The sequence below is a fragment of the Melanaphis sacchari genome, unplaced genomic scaffold, assembly GCF_002803265.2.
Source record: "Melanaphis sacchari strain LSU unplaced genomic scaffold, SCAv2.0 Contig244_pilon_pilon, whole genome shotgun sequence".
Taxonomy (NCBI): domain Eukaryota; kingdom Metazoa; phylum Arthropoda; class Insecta; order Hemiptera; family Aphididae; genus Melanaphis; species Melanaphis sacchari.
The window spans coordinates 125490-143042 of NW_020271119.1; the positions used below are offsets into that span (position 1 = coordinate 125490).

At 26.3% G+C, this 17553-nt stretch overlaps 2 protein-coding genes across 2 annotated transcripts in view; one reads left to right on the forward strand and one right to left on the reverse strand.

Moving 5' to 3' along the window:
- The window catches only part of LOC112594896 (1-phosphatidylinositol 4,5-bisphosphate phosphodiesterase classes I and II), a 52050-nt gene extending 39633 nt beyond the window's left edge, over positions 1-12417 (forward strand). Inside the window, exons 7-18 of the mRNA XM_025339907.1 lie at positions 21-121; positions 3278-3609; positions 3664-3980; positions 4063-4276; positions 7770-7967; positions 9043-9572; positions 9701-10012; positions 10115-10340; positions 10498-10723; positions 10837-11184; positions 11428-11572; positions 11958-12417. Coding sequence (XP_025195692.1) covers positions 21-121; positions 3278-3609; positions 3664-3980; positions 4063-4276; positions 7770-7967; positions 9043-9572; positions 9701-10012; positions 10115-10340; positions 10498-10723; positions 10837-11184; positions 11428-11572; positions 11958-12050 — 3042 coding nt within the window. The 3' untranslated portion in view covers positions 12051-12417. The remainder of the gene's footprint in view (positions 1-20; positions 122-3277; positions 3610-3663; positions 3981-4062; positions 4277-7769; positions 7968-9042; positions 9573-9700; positions 10013-10114; positions 10341-10497; positions 10724-10836; positions 11185-11427; positions 11573-11957) is intronic.
- Positions 12418-15246: 2829 nt separating this feature from the next.
- LOC112594883 (etoposide-induced protein 2.4) lies at positions 15247-17256 on the reverse strand. The gene is made up of 7 exons (XM_025339897.1): positions 17142-17256; positions 16945-17057; positions 16102-16348; positions 15900-16019; positions 15621-15844; positions 15465-15545; positions 15247-15387 (listed from the first exon to the last, which is right to left on the reverse strand). Exons 1-7 carry the CDS (start codon positions 17154-17156, stop codon positions 15270-15272), a joined length of 918 nt encoding a protein of 305 aa, XP_025195682.1. The 5' UTR covers positions 17157-17256; the 3' UTR covers positions 15247-15269.
- Between the last annotated feature and the right edge of the window lie 297 nt (positions 17257-17553).

Sequence of the window (17553 nt, forward strand, 5' to 3'; positions counted from 1 at the left end):
ATTGATTTTACATTATCTAGAATGATTTTATTAATCCGGCTAAGTTTATATTTGAAGATTTTTTCACTTTTTACAAAAACCTTACGGATCGACCCGAAGTTGCGCGATTATTTGATGACATGTGAGTATATTTTAACGTTAAAACTAATTATAATGTATAACATTAATAATGTTAATGGAAATATGTATGTAATACATAGTATAATACATAAATAATACAACAAATTAGTTAATACCTATTACCTATACATATTTATAGCAATATACTTTATAGACTTATTGTTTATTTAGTATAATATGATTATAGTTTAATTTATATTACCTTGTACACTGTAAAGCTTATATTGGTTTTGGTAATTTTATTTTATGTTACAATGTTCATTTTTTGTATATTTTAACTATAAGACAGGGTTATATTATACTATTATGATCAATACTTATTTATTTTGATTAATAAAGTATATAGGTAATGAATATTTTAATGAATAAAGGTTCATAAAATTAAACAATATTTACAGGGTCGATATATGGTTTTTGGTATCTCAGGGTTGGTTTTTTTTTTTGTTTCATACCACCACTGTATATTTTTTATTATCTTGTACTAATATTTGTATTGAAAGTTAATCTACAATTATATAGGCAATAGCCTAAAACATAATAATCAAAAATGATGATTGATTAAAAAATATAAAACACTCGATAAAAAATACTGAATAACACATGATATAATTTATTTTTCTATACACATAATATATGGAGATATTTATTGCAATATTTATTTTGTATATACCAAAGTATTTCTTGAAAATGTTTATTTAATTACTTTGTAGTTGTGTTAATTGTACGAATTTGTTTGTTAATTTTTAAAAATGCTTTGTTACAAGTATTCGAATAATATTTAAAATATTGAAAAAGAACCAATATGTCTCTAACCTCTCTAATGTAAGCAATAATAGTTTTTATTTATTTTACTTTGTCAGAGTCAATCACTGATTTTTTAATAAGTGAAAACACTTACTGAGGTTTGTTGTAGTAAAAGGGGCTTGAGTTCAAAAAACCCAAGATTAAAATAAATCATTGAACCAAAATTTAAAAAAAAAAATAAATATATATTTTTTATTTTATATTTTATTATTCTACTCGCATAAATATTTTAAAAGAGAATAGTTGTAAAATTTCGTATTTTCAAACTCTCCTGACTTTTTAGTTACACTAATACTTTACTTTCTATTTAGAAATTAGTCAAACTCTTTTCTTCGACAAACTATTATTTACCGTTTGTATGAATTTATATGACCTATTATAAAATATTTATGTGGACTTATTCAGTTTCCATACAAATATAAATAATACTTAACACTCATAAACACATAATAATATAATATAATTTAACCAAACCCGTTAAAAATCACCATTTTATTAAATAAAATCCAATACTGTACATAAAAAATAATATACCGATTTAAAATTATATTCATATTTTGGTTACTACACATTGTTGTATTTAAAATACAGAATAATAACACTAGACAGTTATTTTTTGTATGAAATAAGTTAGGCTGTAGGTCTTATCACTCCAATAACCCAACATATAATAACTGTTGACGGAATTAACAAACCATACATAAATATCAATTAGTAAATGTAGTTATAATATTAGTTTACTGTTTCAAGTCTTAAGAAATATTAATATTTAATAAGACGAAATATCTTACGTTTGTTCTTTTCAAATGTTTAAATACTATGTTTAAAATATAACAACCTTGCTCTCAATGGTGTCATTATTAGAATTTTACCAAGAAATGTTTTCTGACAAATTGTTGATTACATTTATATATATTGTACACACACACACACACACATATATATATATATATATATATACATGGAAATGTATGTTACAGTTATTAATTTATAACATCGTTGAAGATTGTTTTTAGCAACTAATGAAAATTATAAAGGTTAAGTACTACATTTTAAATTAGGAAATACGGGAATCCTTGCTATGATTTTCAGTCATTTTAATTATTCATAACATTAAAACATTATAATTGTTTTAAATACAAAACAAACTGAATAAACAGTTTAGTATTCAAATATTAAGTAGATAATCAATTTATGTTTTATGTATTTGTAATATTGCAACAAATTTTGTTTATATATTCAAGACGTATCGTATTATGGTTCATGAATATAAATACTATAAATTATACTCAATAAAATTTATACAAATATAAATTCATAATTTAACATTAAGAACGTTAAAAGAATCAAGAATAGACCATCTAACCCCCTTTAGCTTCTCAATATATAGAACTGTGAACAATTTATCTTCAAATATTTAGCAATTTTTATTTTATTTACATACCTAATATATTATGATCATAATTCATAGCCAATAAAATTTGAATTAATCTAAAAGTATATATAGATTTAAGAACTAATTTATTTTCTTTTGTATAAATGTACTTAATTTTGGTATCGATTACAGCTTTTTATTTAAATCTAGGACATATTGTAGGTACTTACTCGTAATATTTTTCGTGTTATCTAGGGACTGGACAGGGTTACTTGAGTTTTTAAAATTGAAAATATCTATCTCTTCTCGTGAAATCTCAAGTAGAGTGTATTAGGGATAAAATATTCTAAGTTTGTGAAATTATTTTAGAGAAAAATTGTTCATGATGGAATAATAGATTTACAAGAAATAAATTCCCTAATGTTTTTATATAAAATATACTCAAACATATTTATTTTAGAAAAATATTAATTAAAAAAATAAATATTCTTTGCAATGATATTCATAAAAAATATGTGTGTCGATTCAAAAATAGTATTTAAATTAATATTTATTTTAAAATAGTATAATACGTTGTATGCAGGTGGTTAATTTTGTTGACTTTGTTTACAAAACTTAAAATGACATCGAGTGTACATAACTTATAATCCATTTTAATCGCTTATTACTGTTATCTTTTCAGTTTAAAACAAATATGAATTTAATATTTAAATATTCTAAAATGTTAAATACTTTAACAATATTCATATATTTCTTTTGGGCTTTAATTTTTTTTTTTTTGTATTGGCCATACTACAATATTCATCTAGCACCTAATTCTGAGAATACATTATTTTCAGTATATAAATCCTGTATCCTTTATTTTTAATCTGGCTCTGATTCAAAGTATTTTATTTTTTCATAGTAAATTATTTCTATTTATTTTTTAATAATAATTAGCCATACAAAAGTTTACATCTCTGTATTGTGCGTTTTTAGATGTTGTAGTGATCGTGGAGCTTCGGGTAAGAAAAAACTTATGACAGTTGATCAGTTCGTCGATTTCTTGAATCGTACTCAAAGAGATCCTCGTTTAAATGAAATACTCCATCCATATGCAAATTCAAATAGAGCAAAAGATCTAATTCGTGAGTTTGAACCTAACAAACAAAGCGCTCAACGAGGCTTGTTAAGTTTTGACGGTTTTCTCAAGTATCTGATGAGTGCTGACAACCCTATAGTATCTTCTACTACGTTTGAATTAAATAACGACATGGATCAACCGCTATCACATTATTTCATCAATTCGTCACATAACACTTACTTAACTGGTAACAATTATGTACGATATTATTTATAGTTTTCTAAAATTAATTTTTAACTAGGTCACCAGTTGACTGGTAAGTCATCCGTAGAAATTTACAGACAGTGCCTACTGTCTGGATGTCGATGCGTTGAATTAGATTTATGGAATGGAAAGACAAATGAACCGGTAATTCTGCATGGATATACATTTGTACCAGAAGTGTCGGCTCGAGAAGTAATAGAAGCAATTGCTGAATCGGCTTTCAAATCGTCGGATTATCCAGTCATATTATCATTTGAAAATCATTGCAACACTAAACAACAAGCGAAAATTGCCCAATACTGTCATGATTATTTTGGCGATATGTTATTGTATGAACCATTGAACAGCCATAAAGTAATTATTATAAACACAATTATTCATTATTTTTGTTCCAAGTGTTAAATTACCTGTGACGTTATATTATAAATTATTATAGCTTGAGCCCGGCGTCTCGTTACCACCTCCTTCAATGCTGAAAAACAAAATAATCATAAAAAATAAGAAAAAACATCACCATCATCATAAAAAGCCTACGAATAGTGTAGTATTGGAGCCAGCTACTGCTGCAACTATGTTATTAGGCAATGGAGATTTACCACGAGGACCAATTCGACAATCCAGCAAGGACAGCAATCAAGATGATGATGAAGGTATAAACCATAATTATTATGACTATATAATAAGCAACTTAATATTAAAATTTAAAAATTATTATTAATAATAACACTAAAAAAATCGGGCGCTGAACGTTAACTCAAAAGCCACCACTTTTGGGTATAAGTAGACATTACGTTTGGGCACTTAGAGTAAAAGGTATTTTATAATTTTACTTGTTAAATCAGTGAACTTTTGGATATATATGATATACACGTGATTATCAATAGTGATATACCTATTCATATATTGCTTAATAGCTTATCTCCAAATCGATTAATATCAGCTATATTATTTTGATTATAATATGATTATTATCGTAGTATACGCGACTATATGAATATAATATAGTATATAAGTAATACATACACTGTTCTTAACTATTATCTTCATTACACCTGTATCAGTATACATTTAAATATATATCTGTACCAATTGGTTTATTCATTTAGTGTGACAGCGTCTCAGTTTGATTAGTTTTTCTAAACAGTTCGAATCATGAACTATATTACTAAAGTTTTCGAAACCCATCGTGGTAAAAAAAAAAATACGTTATTGATGGTTTTGAATTTAATGAATTTAGAATAAATAAACACAGCGACATTTTTCATTGTACTAATCTTAACTGTAGCATAACAGTATAAATATCTGACAATTTAAAATTCGTAATTTTGGTTAACGGAAATCATAATCGTGAAGCTCTTTAAAAAGAAACCATTAAAAACAAAAAGTAATGTCAGTTTAAAAAAGGAAAGCAACTACTGATTTAAATGCGAACCTTAACAAACTTATAAGACAAGAAGTCCGTAATTTTCAAAAATCAGGTAATCTCAATCATTTTAACATACATTAATCTTATAAAAGTATACTCAAAGCTATGAGAAAGTTATTTCCTCAGATTCCAAATCTTTGGAAAAGGCAAAAGCTATGATGTATAAAAATAAAACTGATTTTCTTCAAAAAGTTGGTAATTTTGTTTCATTTAATCTGCCGATACTATTCCTATTTTTACAACTGCTAGTAACTTGTTTTTATTAAATAATGCACAACATGTGTTTGTATTCGGTACTTTTTTATACGCTCCTAAAAATTTTCTACAAATGTATTCAGTACATATATATAGAAATGGATTTTATGTACTGATTATTTATGTTTTTATGGAAACAAAATTTTAACAAGCTTATATTGACGTATGGTTAAAAATAAAACAATTATTTTTTTAATTTCATGAAAAATTTTAGACTTTTAAAAATGCATAGGTATTGACTTTGAAAAAGTGACCTCACTATACTAGAAATATATTAGAAATTTTCGAAAACTGTTTGATATCAGATTGTCATTTTTATTTGAATCGAGCCTGGTTTCGTCAATATCAAAGTTACAAAGAATTATTAAGCATTACATGGAGAAAACCAATGTATACAATTTACTTCAAAATTGTTTTGGTCTTAGTTGTTTATCGCCTCATTTTGTTAGCGATGATTTTGTAACTCTATTGACAAATAAACCTCATGTAGCTGAACAATTTATAGTTATATTCTAGAGACTTTTGTTAATGAAAATAGTTCTTTTTCACTATATTTGTGGGCAAAAAGTTAGTCATCTGATCCTTGGACTTCAAATGGGCCCAAAGTATTTCATCGAGACTGTAATAGTCAGTTACATACAAACCATCTAAATTGTTTTAATATTTGAATGGACATTTAAGAAGAACATTTTTTAAAGATATGTAGCATTAAGAATAATTTGAAAATTGTATAAAAAAACAAGATTTAGTTAATGATTAATATATTTAAAAAAAATAATTAATGAATTTAAAATTGACAATGATATAAGAAAATATTTGAATGACATCGGTTGATGTTGTATCAGAAAAATAATAAAATTTAATAACTAATAAGATAAATAAATAAAATAAGATTTTTATACAATATGTATTAATGAAAATATTATTAAGTTACAAAAAAATATTGAGAAACGATTAAAAGCCAACCTTCTCTTTTTGAGGTGTCTCCTGGGTTAATGCTAATAGGTTCTAAAAGTAAAATAGCAAACAAGGTGTACCCAAGCTGGACTGAACATGGTATTATTTTAAAAATATAATGTATCCTAACATTGTATTTATTTTTAGTGTCTGAAGAAATGTGTACCTAAACGTGTGTTCCTAATCGTTCTCTTAAATATCATGTAGAAATATCGTTTTGTATTTAAACATATTACTGCCAAAAAATAAAATATTTTTAAATTTACTATTCGTAGGTTAATTTTCGAATTGAAAATTTTCATAGTTGAATCAAAAATAATTAAATATTTTGATATTGTTAAAGTTCTGTATGGTTAAATTATAATTAAATAGTTATTTCCTTGATATGTAACTAGTTTTCAAAAACTTTGACCAATATTATTTATTATTTTTAAATTATGTTTATTGTTCATGGTGAATTATTTTATTCCATATTTATTTAATACAATTAAATTAAATGTATTATGCTATATTAACTATGTTATATTTAATAATTAGGTATCTAGAAGTATGCTCCGACATGAAATGAAAAACACAAATAAATTCTATGTCTAGCAATTTAAAAAAAATTACATACGTAATAAAATAATTAAAAGAGATATTACCAATGAAAGAAATTAAAAATATATATTTAACATTATTTAAATCAGTAATTACATATGGCATAATAGGGTAGGGAGGGGCATATAATAATATTCTAGTGCAGCTTCAAAAACGCTAAAACTCAATTATTAAGGTAAAAAATTATTGCTAGTAAAAAAGATTGGAGATATCCAACAAAAAACTGTATGAAGTTTTTAACGTTCTTAATATAAACAACTTATATATAAAAATTATTACCATTTACTCAAAAAAAATATATTAACCATAAAATTAACACTATAGACAAGCAGCTAATAACTTTTCTTTAGACTAGTCAAAAAAAGACTGGATGCCGTGAAGAATACCATTTCTTGAGAATTCAGAAATATAACTATTAATGCCTATTCATATTGCTAATATGCCTTTACCTGCTTTAAAAAAATATATTGTTCATTGGCTTCAACATGAATTTAATGCGAGTAAAATTTAAAATATATAACCCATTCAAACCCTATTTTATAATCCAATATCATGTAATTATGTTGTATTTCTATTCCAATATGTCATATACTCATTTATTTCTCATGTTATATTTTAGATATGAAATATCATTAAAAAAATACATATCAAAATTTATTGATCCAAAAAAATTAAAAAATTGGAAAAATTAACTTTACATAATACTAAGGTATATTTTTGGAAGTAAAAAAATAATAACAATTTCGGTATTGTTATAGTTTATAGTATATATTAATTGGAATTACAAATAATGATTTTACCTATTTCTATATCTTTTTAAACTTAACATTTAATTTAGCTATATAGGAAAAATTATAAAAATATGTAAAGTTTATGTTTAAATAATGATTTTAAAACAATTGTAGATGACGATGACAGTAGTAGTGATACCGATGGTGAAGAAGACGATATAGATAGAACAGTTGATTTAAAACATGTGTTACAAGGTAAGCCTTTGGTTGATAAGGTATCCAACACCAAAGAGACAGAAGCTGGTACAGAAATTTCAGTTCTTGTAAATTATTGTCAATCAGTGCAATTCACCTCATTTGAAAACGCGGAAAGTGAGTTTTATAATAATTTTATGATATTTTTTTTTTTGTATTGTACGTTAAGAAGTTATATCCTTCAAACGTTTTGTAACTGTCTTACAAATTCGTAACAAATAAAATATATATTCTGAGCTTTTAATTTAGCTTCATTAGTTTTACGTAAAATAAGATTTAGGTACTTATTGTTAAACTTAAAGACAATCACATGTTTTATGTTTTATTGCAATTTTTTTTCGATGTTTTAATTTTAAAGTAAGTTATAACCATTTTTAAATTATAATATTTAACTTGCTTTAAAATTAAAACATCAAAAAACACTTTCAAAAATCATAAAAATAATGTACCTAATCTTAAAGTTCAATTATAAGTAAATTTATTCTTATACTAAAACTAACGAATTTTTTCCTATTTTACGCACTTGTTAGTTGATAAATGCTAACAACACATGTGTCTTTTTAAAACATTTTTATTGACAAAAAGTTCTCCCATTTCTTAAATTTACGATTTTGAAATTTTGGTGTTCTTAGATTTAGAAAAATAAGCTATAACTTGATAATTGATCTTATGTGCTATCATTTATTTCCATTGTAGAATTAATGAAAATTTACGAATAAAACCTCGTTTGTTATACCTATTATAAATCGTTATTAAATATAATTTTAATACTACACCAATAAACAAATGTATATTTAAAAATCTGTATAATCTTAGCAAAAACCATAAAATACATATAATAAAACCTCTAATGTGGTAAAACATCGTCAATATATATTTCTACAAACATTAAATTTTAATTGCGATTGTATTTAACATGAAATTTTAATATTTTGAAATTCATTTTTATGTATAATTAATAATTTATTATTTTAAAGTTTTATCGTGTATGTTGAAAAATTAGGTTTTAGCACATGGAGATTTTTCTCGTGTCAAAGATGACATATTATTTATGAACTTCTAATGGAAATCAATTATAATATACTCGAATCAAAATTGTTGTATATGTCTTAGTTAAACCATAAATATATGATCAATTAAAAAAATTATCAGTTTAGATTTTATTTTTATACCGTAATCATATTGTTTTAAGAAAAAAACCGCCACTATGAGATGTCGTCGTTTGACGAAAAACAAGCCATGACGTTACTGAAAGAACGGCCAATGGAGTTTGTCAAGTATAACAAAAATCAATTGAGTCGAGTTTATCCGGCCGGGACGCGTTTCGACTCGTCCAACTTTATGCCGCAAGTATTTTGGAATGCAGGATGTCAGCTAGTTGCATTAAACTATCAAACCATGGACGTTGCGATGCAGTTAAATTTAGGAATATTCGAGTACAATATGCGCAGTGGTTATTTGTTGAAACCGGAGTTTATGAGACGAGCCGACCGTACGTTCGACCCGTTCGCCGAATCCACCGTGGATGGAATCATTGCTGGTACATTAACCGTCGACGTGATATCTGGTCAATTGCTCACAGATAAGCGCGTCGGGACTTACGTGGACGTCGAGATGTATGGCTTGCCGGCCGACACGGTCAGGAAAAAATTCCGCACTCGGACGGTACCGTATAACGGCATCAATCCAGTGTACGGTGATGAGCCATTTGTTTTCAAAAAAGTACGTTTTCTTTTCCGACTATAATAATGTGCACATATTATTCTTACTAAATGATCTATTCGCCTGTATTTATTATATCGACAAACTGTTTGGGTATATTGTGATAAAAATGTCTGTGCCTCTTTCAGGTGGTCCTTCCCCAACTCGCATCTTTGCGTCTAGCTGTTTTCGAAGAGTCCGGGAAATTGATCGGCCATCGTGTCATCCCAGTAGTTGGCCTCTGCCCGGGATATAGGCACGTTGTACTGCGTAATGAAATGGGTCAGCCCCTGCCCTGTGGAACGTTGTTCTTAAAAATCACGGTAAAAGACTATGTGCCAGATGATTTATCGGATTTTGCCGAAGCCCTGGCTAATCCCATAAAATTCCAATCTGATCTGGATAAACGTACCAATCAATTAGCTGTCTTTGCGGACGAACTGGATCAGTCTGTCGACGAAGTAAGCATGATTAACGAATGATGTTGTCTCGTAATTTATATATAACTTAATAGTATAATCATAATCTGATCTGTGGTGTGTGTGTCTGTGTTATTAATCAAGGCGAGCGTTGCACCGGCGGAACGTGACGTAAAACCAGTCACCCGTCACCAAACCAGCTGCCCAGATTTACCCACGGGCCATCAGATGACCGTTACGTTATCGGCATCGCATCGAAAGTCAGTAACTGTTAATCCCGTGTCAGCGTTTGAATTTTCGATCAACGATGATTTTAGCAAGGGTTCGAAAGTAGCTCAAAGGAATCTTCCGGTGTTGTTGACTACTTCTCGTGAGTTAGATTCGAGTTTTCACTTAAATACGATAATTTTACATTAAACCAAACATAATATTATAGAAACAGTACTAATAAATCCTGTCAATCATAAGCATACACATATAAAATTTTAATGTAATATATGAAATATTATTTTTTGTTGTGCGTACAGTAAGCGAAGGTATAGTCGCCGAATCTCTTTCAAAACTTAGCGAAAACAAACTGGTAAAGGATAAAAAAATGGAGCTCGAGAAAAAGATCGAAAATCTTCGGAGGAAATATGAAAAAGAGAGACATCGCGTGCAGCATCTGAAATCGTCACACGATTCGGAACGGATGCGAATATCCAAGTTTTCAATGAGCTCCCGATTTGTTAAGCGGCTATCGATAAAAAACATGTAATAATTATTATGATCAACATGATCGCGTCTATGCGTCTTAATATATTATATAAACAAAAAAAAAAAAAAAAACCAAAAATTTTTAATCGTATTCGTTTCATGTCCCTCAGCCAGGAAAGCGTACTACAAAGCAACCAAGATGCATCCGAATCTTCCGAATGTGATACGGACAATTCCACTAGCTCGATGCCGAGAATGTCCAGAAGCCAGTCCGAACGATTGTTGGCCATTGGCAAGGAGCACGTGATACAAGAACGGGACCTCCGTGAAAAGTATCACGAGATCGTGTTTTCGTCGTTGGAGAAAGTGATGCGTTTGTCGCAATCGAACCAAATGAAAATGTTGCGCGTACTGTTAGACAAAGAGACCGCGGAAGTCATGAAAAAGTTGCAAGACCGCCGACGACATGAAATGAAATCGTTGGCTAAAATACACAAGGACAAAGACGAGATTGGAAGGTATGATAGTACATATATATTATACATAGGTACCTTTAATATGAATGTATCACGAAATTTCCACACAGAAATACGTATTTTTCATCCTCCAACGTTTATATGCGCAACTTTTTATCATTTTCAAACATAATGTAATTATAAATTAACGATTTTATAATTTGCTACTGTCAAAATAAATCTTATACTTGACAAAACACTTTCACATGACGTAAGTTTTGTTTTTTGTTTTTGTTCGATGTATAGGATCAAGCGAGAAGTATCTAGTTCAATGGTGGAAAAGGGTGTAAATGAACGAGTGCGCTTAGCTCAGATCTACGAGAAGAAGACTGAAGAACTAGAAAAACAACATGAAGAAATCAGACAAAATTTTAATGATCTCAAGAAAAAAGTAAGTAGACTGCATCATTTGAGATTACGTCTGATGATTTCTTCAGTTTAAACAATTTTAATTAAAAAAAAAAAAAAAAAAAAAAAAAAAAAAAATACTATTTTGCACGTGTTTTTCTTACATAAAAAACAATATTTTTTAAATGTCGTTATTTACACCATTTTTATATCTATTTATAAGCATCTTGTAGAATTTTTTAAAATTTGATTTCAACTTTAATTTTCTAAAATTACCATATTTCAATTTTTTATTGGACCATCACAAAATTATACATGTTTATAAAATACTATAAACTTTTATTTACGTAGACTCTAGCGCAAAAGTTATTTAAATCAAGTTCTGTGCGTGGTATGTATTATTATTATAATAGAATTATTTTTTCCAGACAAAAGCGGAATTGATCAAAGAACTCGAGGCCAAATTACAAAACGTTGAATTCGGAGTCGGGCCGAGCACTAAGAGCGAAATTAAACAATGACACGAATAAAGCCGTTCGACTAGCTATACGTAGTTAGGTACTATATAGCCACTAGGCACTTAGTAAATTCAACAAAAAAGAAAAACATTATTCTAATCAGTGGCAATAAATAATATTATACATGTGATGCATTTGAAATGTAAGTTTAGAGACACTTGCGCCGATTTCAATGTCGATCCCTAAAGACTGACCGATCGATTTAACTCGTTACTGTAGTTCAATTTGATTAATAATTTTGCCATTTATTATAATTATTTTTAATTTTAATTATTTGTTCTCTCGTTCTGTACAAGTTCTGTGAATTAAACTTTACAGCGACCGGTGGTAGTGTATTGTAATGTTGTAATATATTGGTTTTATTTGTTTATTTATTTTGTTATTGAAGGTGTCAAAACCTTTTTTTATTGTGATATCTATATTTATTTTGTTAAACATTTTGTGATAATTTTTGTTCTATATACGCATCCTCACATCGTATACTATATTACTTACATTCATTGACAATCATTATTTTTTTTTTCAGTCATATTTTTTTCTAATAATTTCAATAAAATTCCTATTGTTTTATTATTGATTTGATTAGACTTATTCCATCTATGTTTGTGTACCCATATAAAATATGATGATATTAAACTGTACCTCCTATCTATTATATACTTTCTGACGCATCGTTTATAATTATGCAAACAATTAATTACACTACCTACTTTATCATTATTATACTCACGTCGAATTTTTCATTATATTATTATTTAGATAAGTGTATTGTGTACCTGTACGTTTTATTAAATTATTGTTATTAAATACATTATATAGGTTGGTACCAAATAGATTTCAGTAATTTATTTTACATCAGTCTAGTCTGATTTGTTTTAATATTATACACGATTTAATTTTTTTGTTTAAAAATATGTTAAATAGTAGGTACCTACTCACTGGCGTTTATATACATCATTGTTTGTATTCAGAAATAAAACCTTAGATGCTGTTACGTTTGACTATTTAGTTTATCATAAATGTATTGCTTTGTAATACACAGACTAATAATATAATAAAAACAATTTAAATACGCTAATATGAATATTTGTAATTTATTCCATCAATACATAAATACGTATAATAGATGTTAGTTTTATTTTTAAGAGAAAAATTGAAATAACAAAACAATGTTCATCCAAAAATTACAATTTAATGATCGCTGATTAGAGTAGATTTTAAGGGAATGGATTTTCAATTTTTATGCTAAAGGTTGATATGGTCGAAAAATACATTTTAATTTGTATAGTTTACAGATAATAGATTATTAGTTTACGTATTATTTTGTATTCATACATCATCGTCATACACTATTTGTAAAAATGTCTACTGGAAACATAATATTATTGTCTCCAATGGGCAATGGCATTATCAAAATTATTAGTTTACATAATACTTACATTTTATTGCTTATTTCAAATCAGAAAAGAATCTTGCATGTAAATGTAAAAATACCAAAAAGTTTTAAAACCTTTTTTTGTATCAACTTCACACATTTTTGTACTGATAAACGCTTTGTGTATTACTTATATTTAACTAATCTTTATACACATTATTATATAATAATTATGTATACCTATTATATAATATGTTACTTTTAACCTTTTAACAAACAAATTTAAGTAAGCAGTATATTTATTATTTTATTTAATTTGAGTACAAATAGTATTTGCATTTCTATTACTGTGTATCTCATAACTTCACTTTACTACCATTCTTATCCTAATTTTTGTAACTATAATTTAAAAATATTAATTTACCTAAAAATAATTACTGTGATCCATAATATAACTAATTCTGTACAAGTCGTCCATGAAAATAATATATTATGGTAAATAGAAATATTATAAAACAAATGATAATTATAATTATTAAAAACAAAAAGTCATATAATTATATAACTCTATTGGTTAAATGGTGTACCATTACTGAAATAAAATGTAATTTAAAACATATTAAAATAATTTGGTTTGTAATACAATAACAGTATTTAAACAATAATGTTCTGCTGCTTATTTTCACATGTATATGTCTCTTTAATTAATAAATTGAATCAAATTAGCAGTTAGATTTTTTTGGAAATTTGTTGCATATTATTTTAGTTACTTTGACTAATCTAAATTCTGAAATTCTGTCAAAAAATGATTATGAAAAGTTATCAATTGTTATTCATTTTTGAATTATGCCACAGAAAACCAAATTGATTTTATTAAAAACTGATTTTGTATAAAACTTTCAATTTTTCCATAATTTTCAATTTAGAATAAATTATTTTTATCGCCCCAAAATATGATGAAAGATATAAAATATAAATATATATATATAAAATAAAACATATATTATTGTAAAGTCAATACATTTTTTCAGTCTGCCAAGAATCTAAATTCATTACAGATACCTATCTACTCAATGACTAGATAAACTTGACTTTTACTGTATAGCAAAGCAGATACTCACAAACTTCATTTTACTGTTTTCTAATTTTACTAAGAACTACTTGGAATTCTTTTTTATCTCTTTAAAATACTAACTAGATTCACATACCTACTAGAAAAAATGTTAAAGTCAAAGATTGCAATGATCAATCAATTAAAATACTCATAAATAATTTATACCCTTGCCATTTCTGAAAATTACTGTCACAGTCTCAAAAGAAAATTAATTTTGATATTTAATTTTAATTATTTTTTAACTTCTTTAACTCTAAACCAAGAGCCGCCTATAATTGGCTTTTTATTCATGAAGCTATCTTAACTATTATTAGTTTTTCCACCCCTAATGACATAAATCTATAAAATATATTCTTGTTAAAAAAACTAATATATACTAAAAGCATTTTATACATAAATGTTTATTTTATTTTAATAGTTATAAATGAAAATAAAATATTATATATATATATATATATGTATTTTAATGTTATTAAAGTCTGTTAGTTACAATTCTTACGTAATTCAATTTGTTAACTTGAATTTTAAATACATTTATTCACAAATAAAAAGCATATGTTTAATCCTCAGAGCATTCAAGTAAACATATAAACTATAAATATAATTCAGTATATTTTTAGTAGCACAGCCTTAAGTCAGTTATAAAAAAAGCATCAATTTTCACTCAAATTATAAATTAAAAAAAGGTATTAAAAATATATATATATATATATTAAAACATAACTATGTTTATTTATTTATGCAGTTTTTGAGCTTTAGATAAAGTACTTATTGAAGATTTTATAGCTGGACCAATGGAGCGATTGAATATGGTACTCGTTATAGATAAAACTGGTGCAAATAGTTTCAATCTAAAAGTAAAGAAAAATTATTAATAACATTTGAAAATAGTAAAATTTTATTTTATATTTATGAAAACAACTTTTACCTGAATATTTTAATCTTAGATGGACTGACTTCATTAGCACTGATGATAAACACAGGAAATAAAATTGAAAATAAACAACCACTGGATACAAAAAATAAAAAAAATAAAGTGGAGTAAAATATTAAATTATTTAAAAAAAAATAAAAAATATATTACCTAATAATATATGATTCTGGCCAAGATGTGACAACTGCTAGTGGTAGTCCAAATCCAAGGAAATATGGCCAACAGTTCTCAATAATAGATAACCTTGAATTTAGCTCCATACCCATATTGCACCATTTATATTCAAATGAGTAAAGTGAATAAAGTAACGATAAATGCAAAATACTGAGAATATTACTAAGAATTGTTGATGGCACCATACTTACTAAGTAACTCTAAAATACACATTATTTAAATGATAATAACTTGAAAACATAAATATTGACTTACTTGAATAAGAAATAAGAATTGAACAACTATACTAAACGAGAAGTCTGCAATCACTTTACTTATACGTGTCAACTGTTGTGGGTCACCTTTTTTTTGTTTATACGCTATATCGGCGATATCCTAAAAAATCCTATAGTATAGTTGAGTATACAACCATACATAAAATCATTTTAGATGTTTATAATACACAAATATTAATTACTTGAAACCACAGACTGTTTATTATTTTGCTTAATAAAAATATTGGTAAGACCCATACAGCTCCAAATGTCCATGATAATAGTGATCTTGTCCATAACCAAATATTTTCATTAAATTGCCCAAATATAATTGACATTATAGAACCTAAAGATGGTAGAATAACATATTCAAAAAGAACTATACTTAAACAAAATATGCCACCATTCAATGTACAACATTGAATTATTCGTTGTAACATTTTTTGATCTCTGAAAAAAAGTAAGTAACACATTAAAATTAAAAAGTTAATATATACAATGTACATATATTTAAGTTAAATGATACAAAATAAATTATAAATTTCTAATATTTCAAAATAAAAGCAACAGATGAATAACACATTTTAGTTAAACTAACTAATACTTTTTGATTTGGTTATATTATTTTTTATTAATTTATATAATTTATTACAACTCATTAAAAGAGATCATTATGGATTGAGTAGAACAATAAAGTTGAAGCATAGTAGGCTGCTCTGTAGTAGACAAAAACTAAATAACTATGAATAAACATTCAACTTGCTATAGGCACATTATTCAATAATAATTTTTAATATTGATTAATTAAATAAAAATTTTCAATTAGTTTCAATACCAAATCATAATCATATAAGAAAATATTTTAGGTACTATTCAAGACTATAATCAATTGATCAAGTCATCAGTTTTTAAGAAACTTTTAAAAATAATCCAACCAAGATTTTATTAATTATCTAGTATTTAAAATTGAATTTATAGAATTTATTAAATTTATAAAATTAGAAGTTTATACTTTATTACCTCAAAATTTATAATTTTTTACATACTTTGGTAAGTTTACTGGTCTGCCAACTTTCTTTGGCCGCTTGTTTTGGACAAACAATACAGTGACTCCTTTAAAGCTGTCCATAACACCCTTGCATACCGTTTTTGATAATACCTGCAAATGAATATTATAACATTGGCATCAAAACAGTATTGGTATAAATATAGATATGGCGAATCACGCGTTAATAAAACTCACAAATAAATCATCCATTTTCAAAATAGATCTGTAGGTAATGGTAGAATTTTAAACAATATAATAATATATTTTTTTTTTATATATAATGAATAAATGGAGCGTCAAAAAATTTAAAAATAGGATGACGCGTTAATATAACTTTTTGATATATTATTGAAATATTGACATTATTATTTAAAAATCATGAACGATCTTGTTCATGGTAGCAAAGTATTCAGTATTTAATATTTATCATTTCAGTTCATTATTCTCGACGATTTGTTTTTTAATTTTAATTTTTTATTATGTTCTTGTGCATTATATGACAATATTTGTTATCATAGTCAGTTATCAGTTTATCACCGCGTTCATGGTCTTACAATCACAATACAGATAATAATTACGTACATCAATCCGGCACTGCCAACCTTGC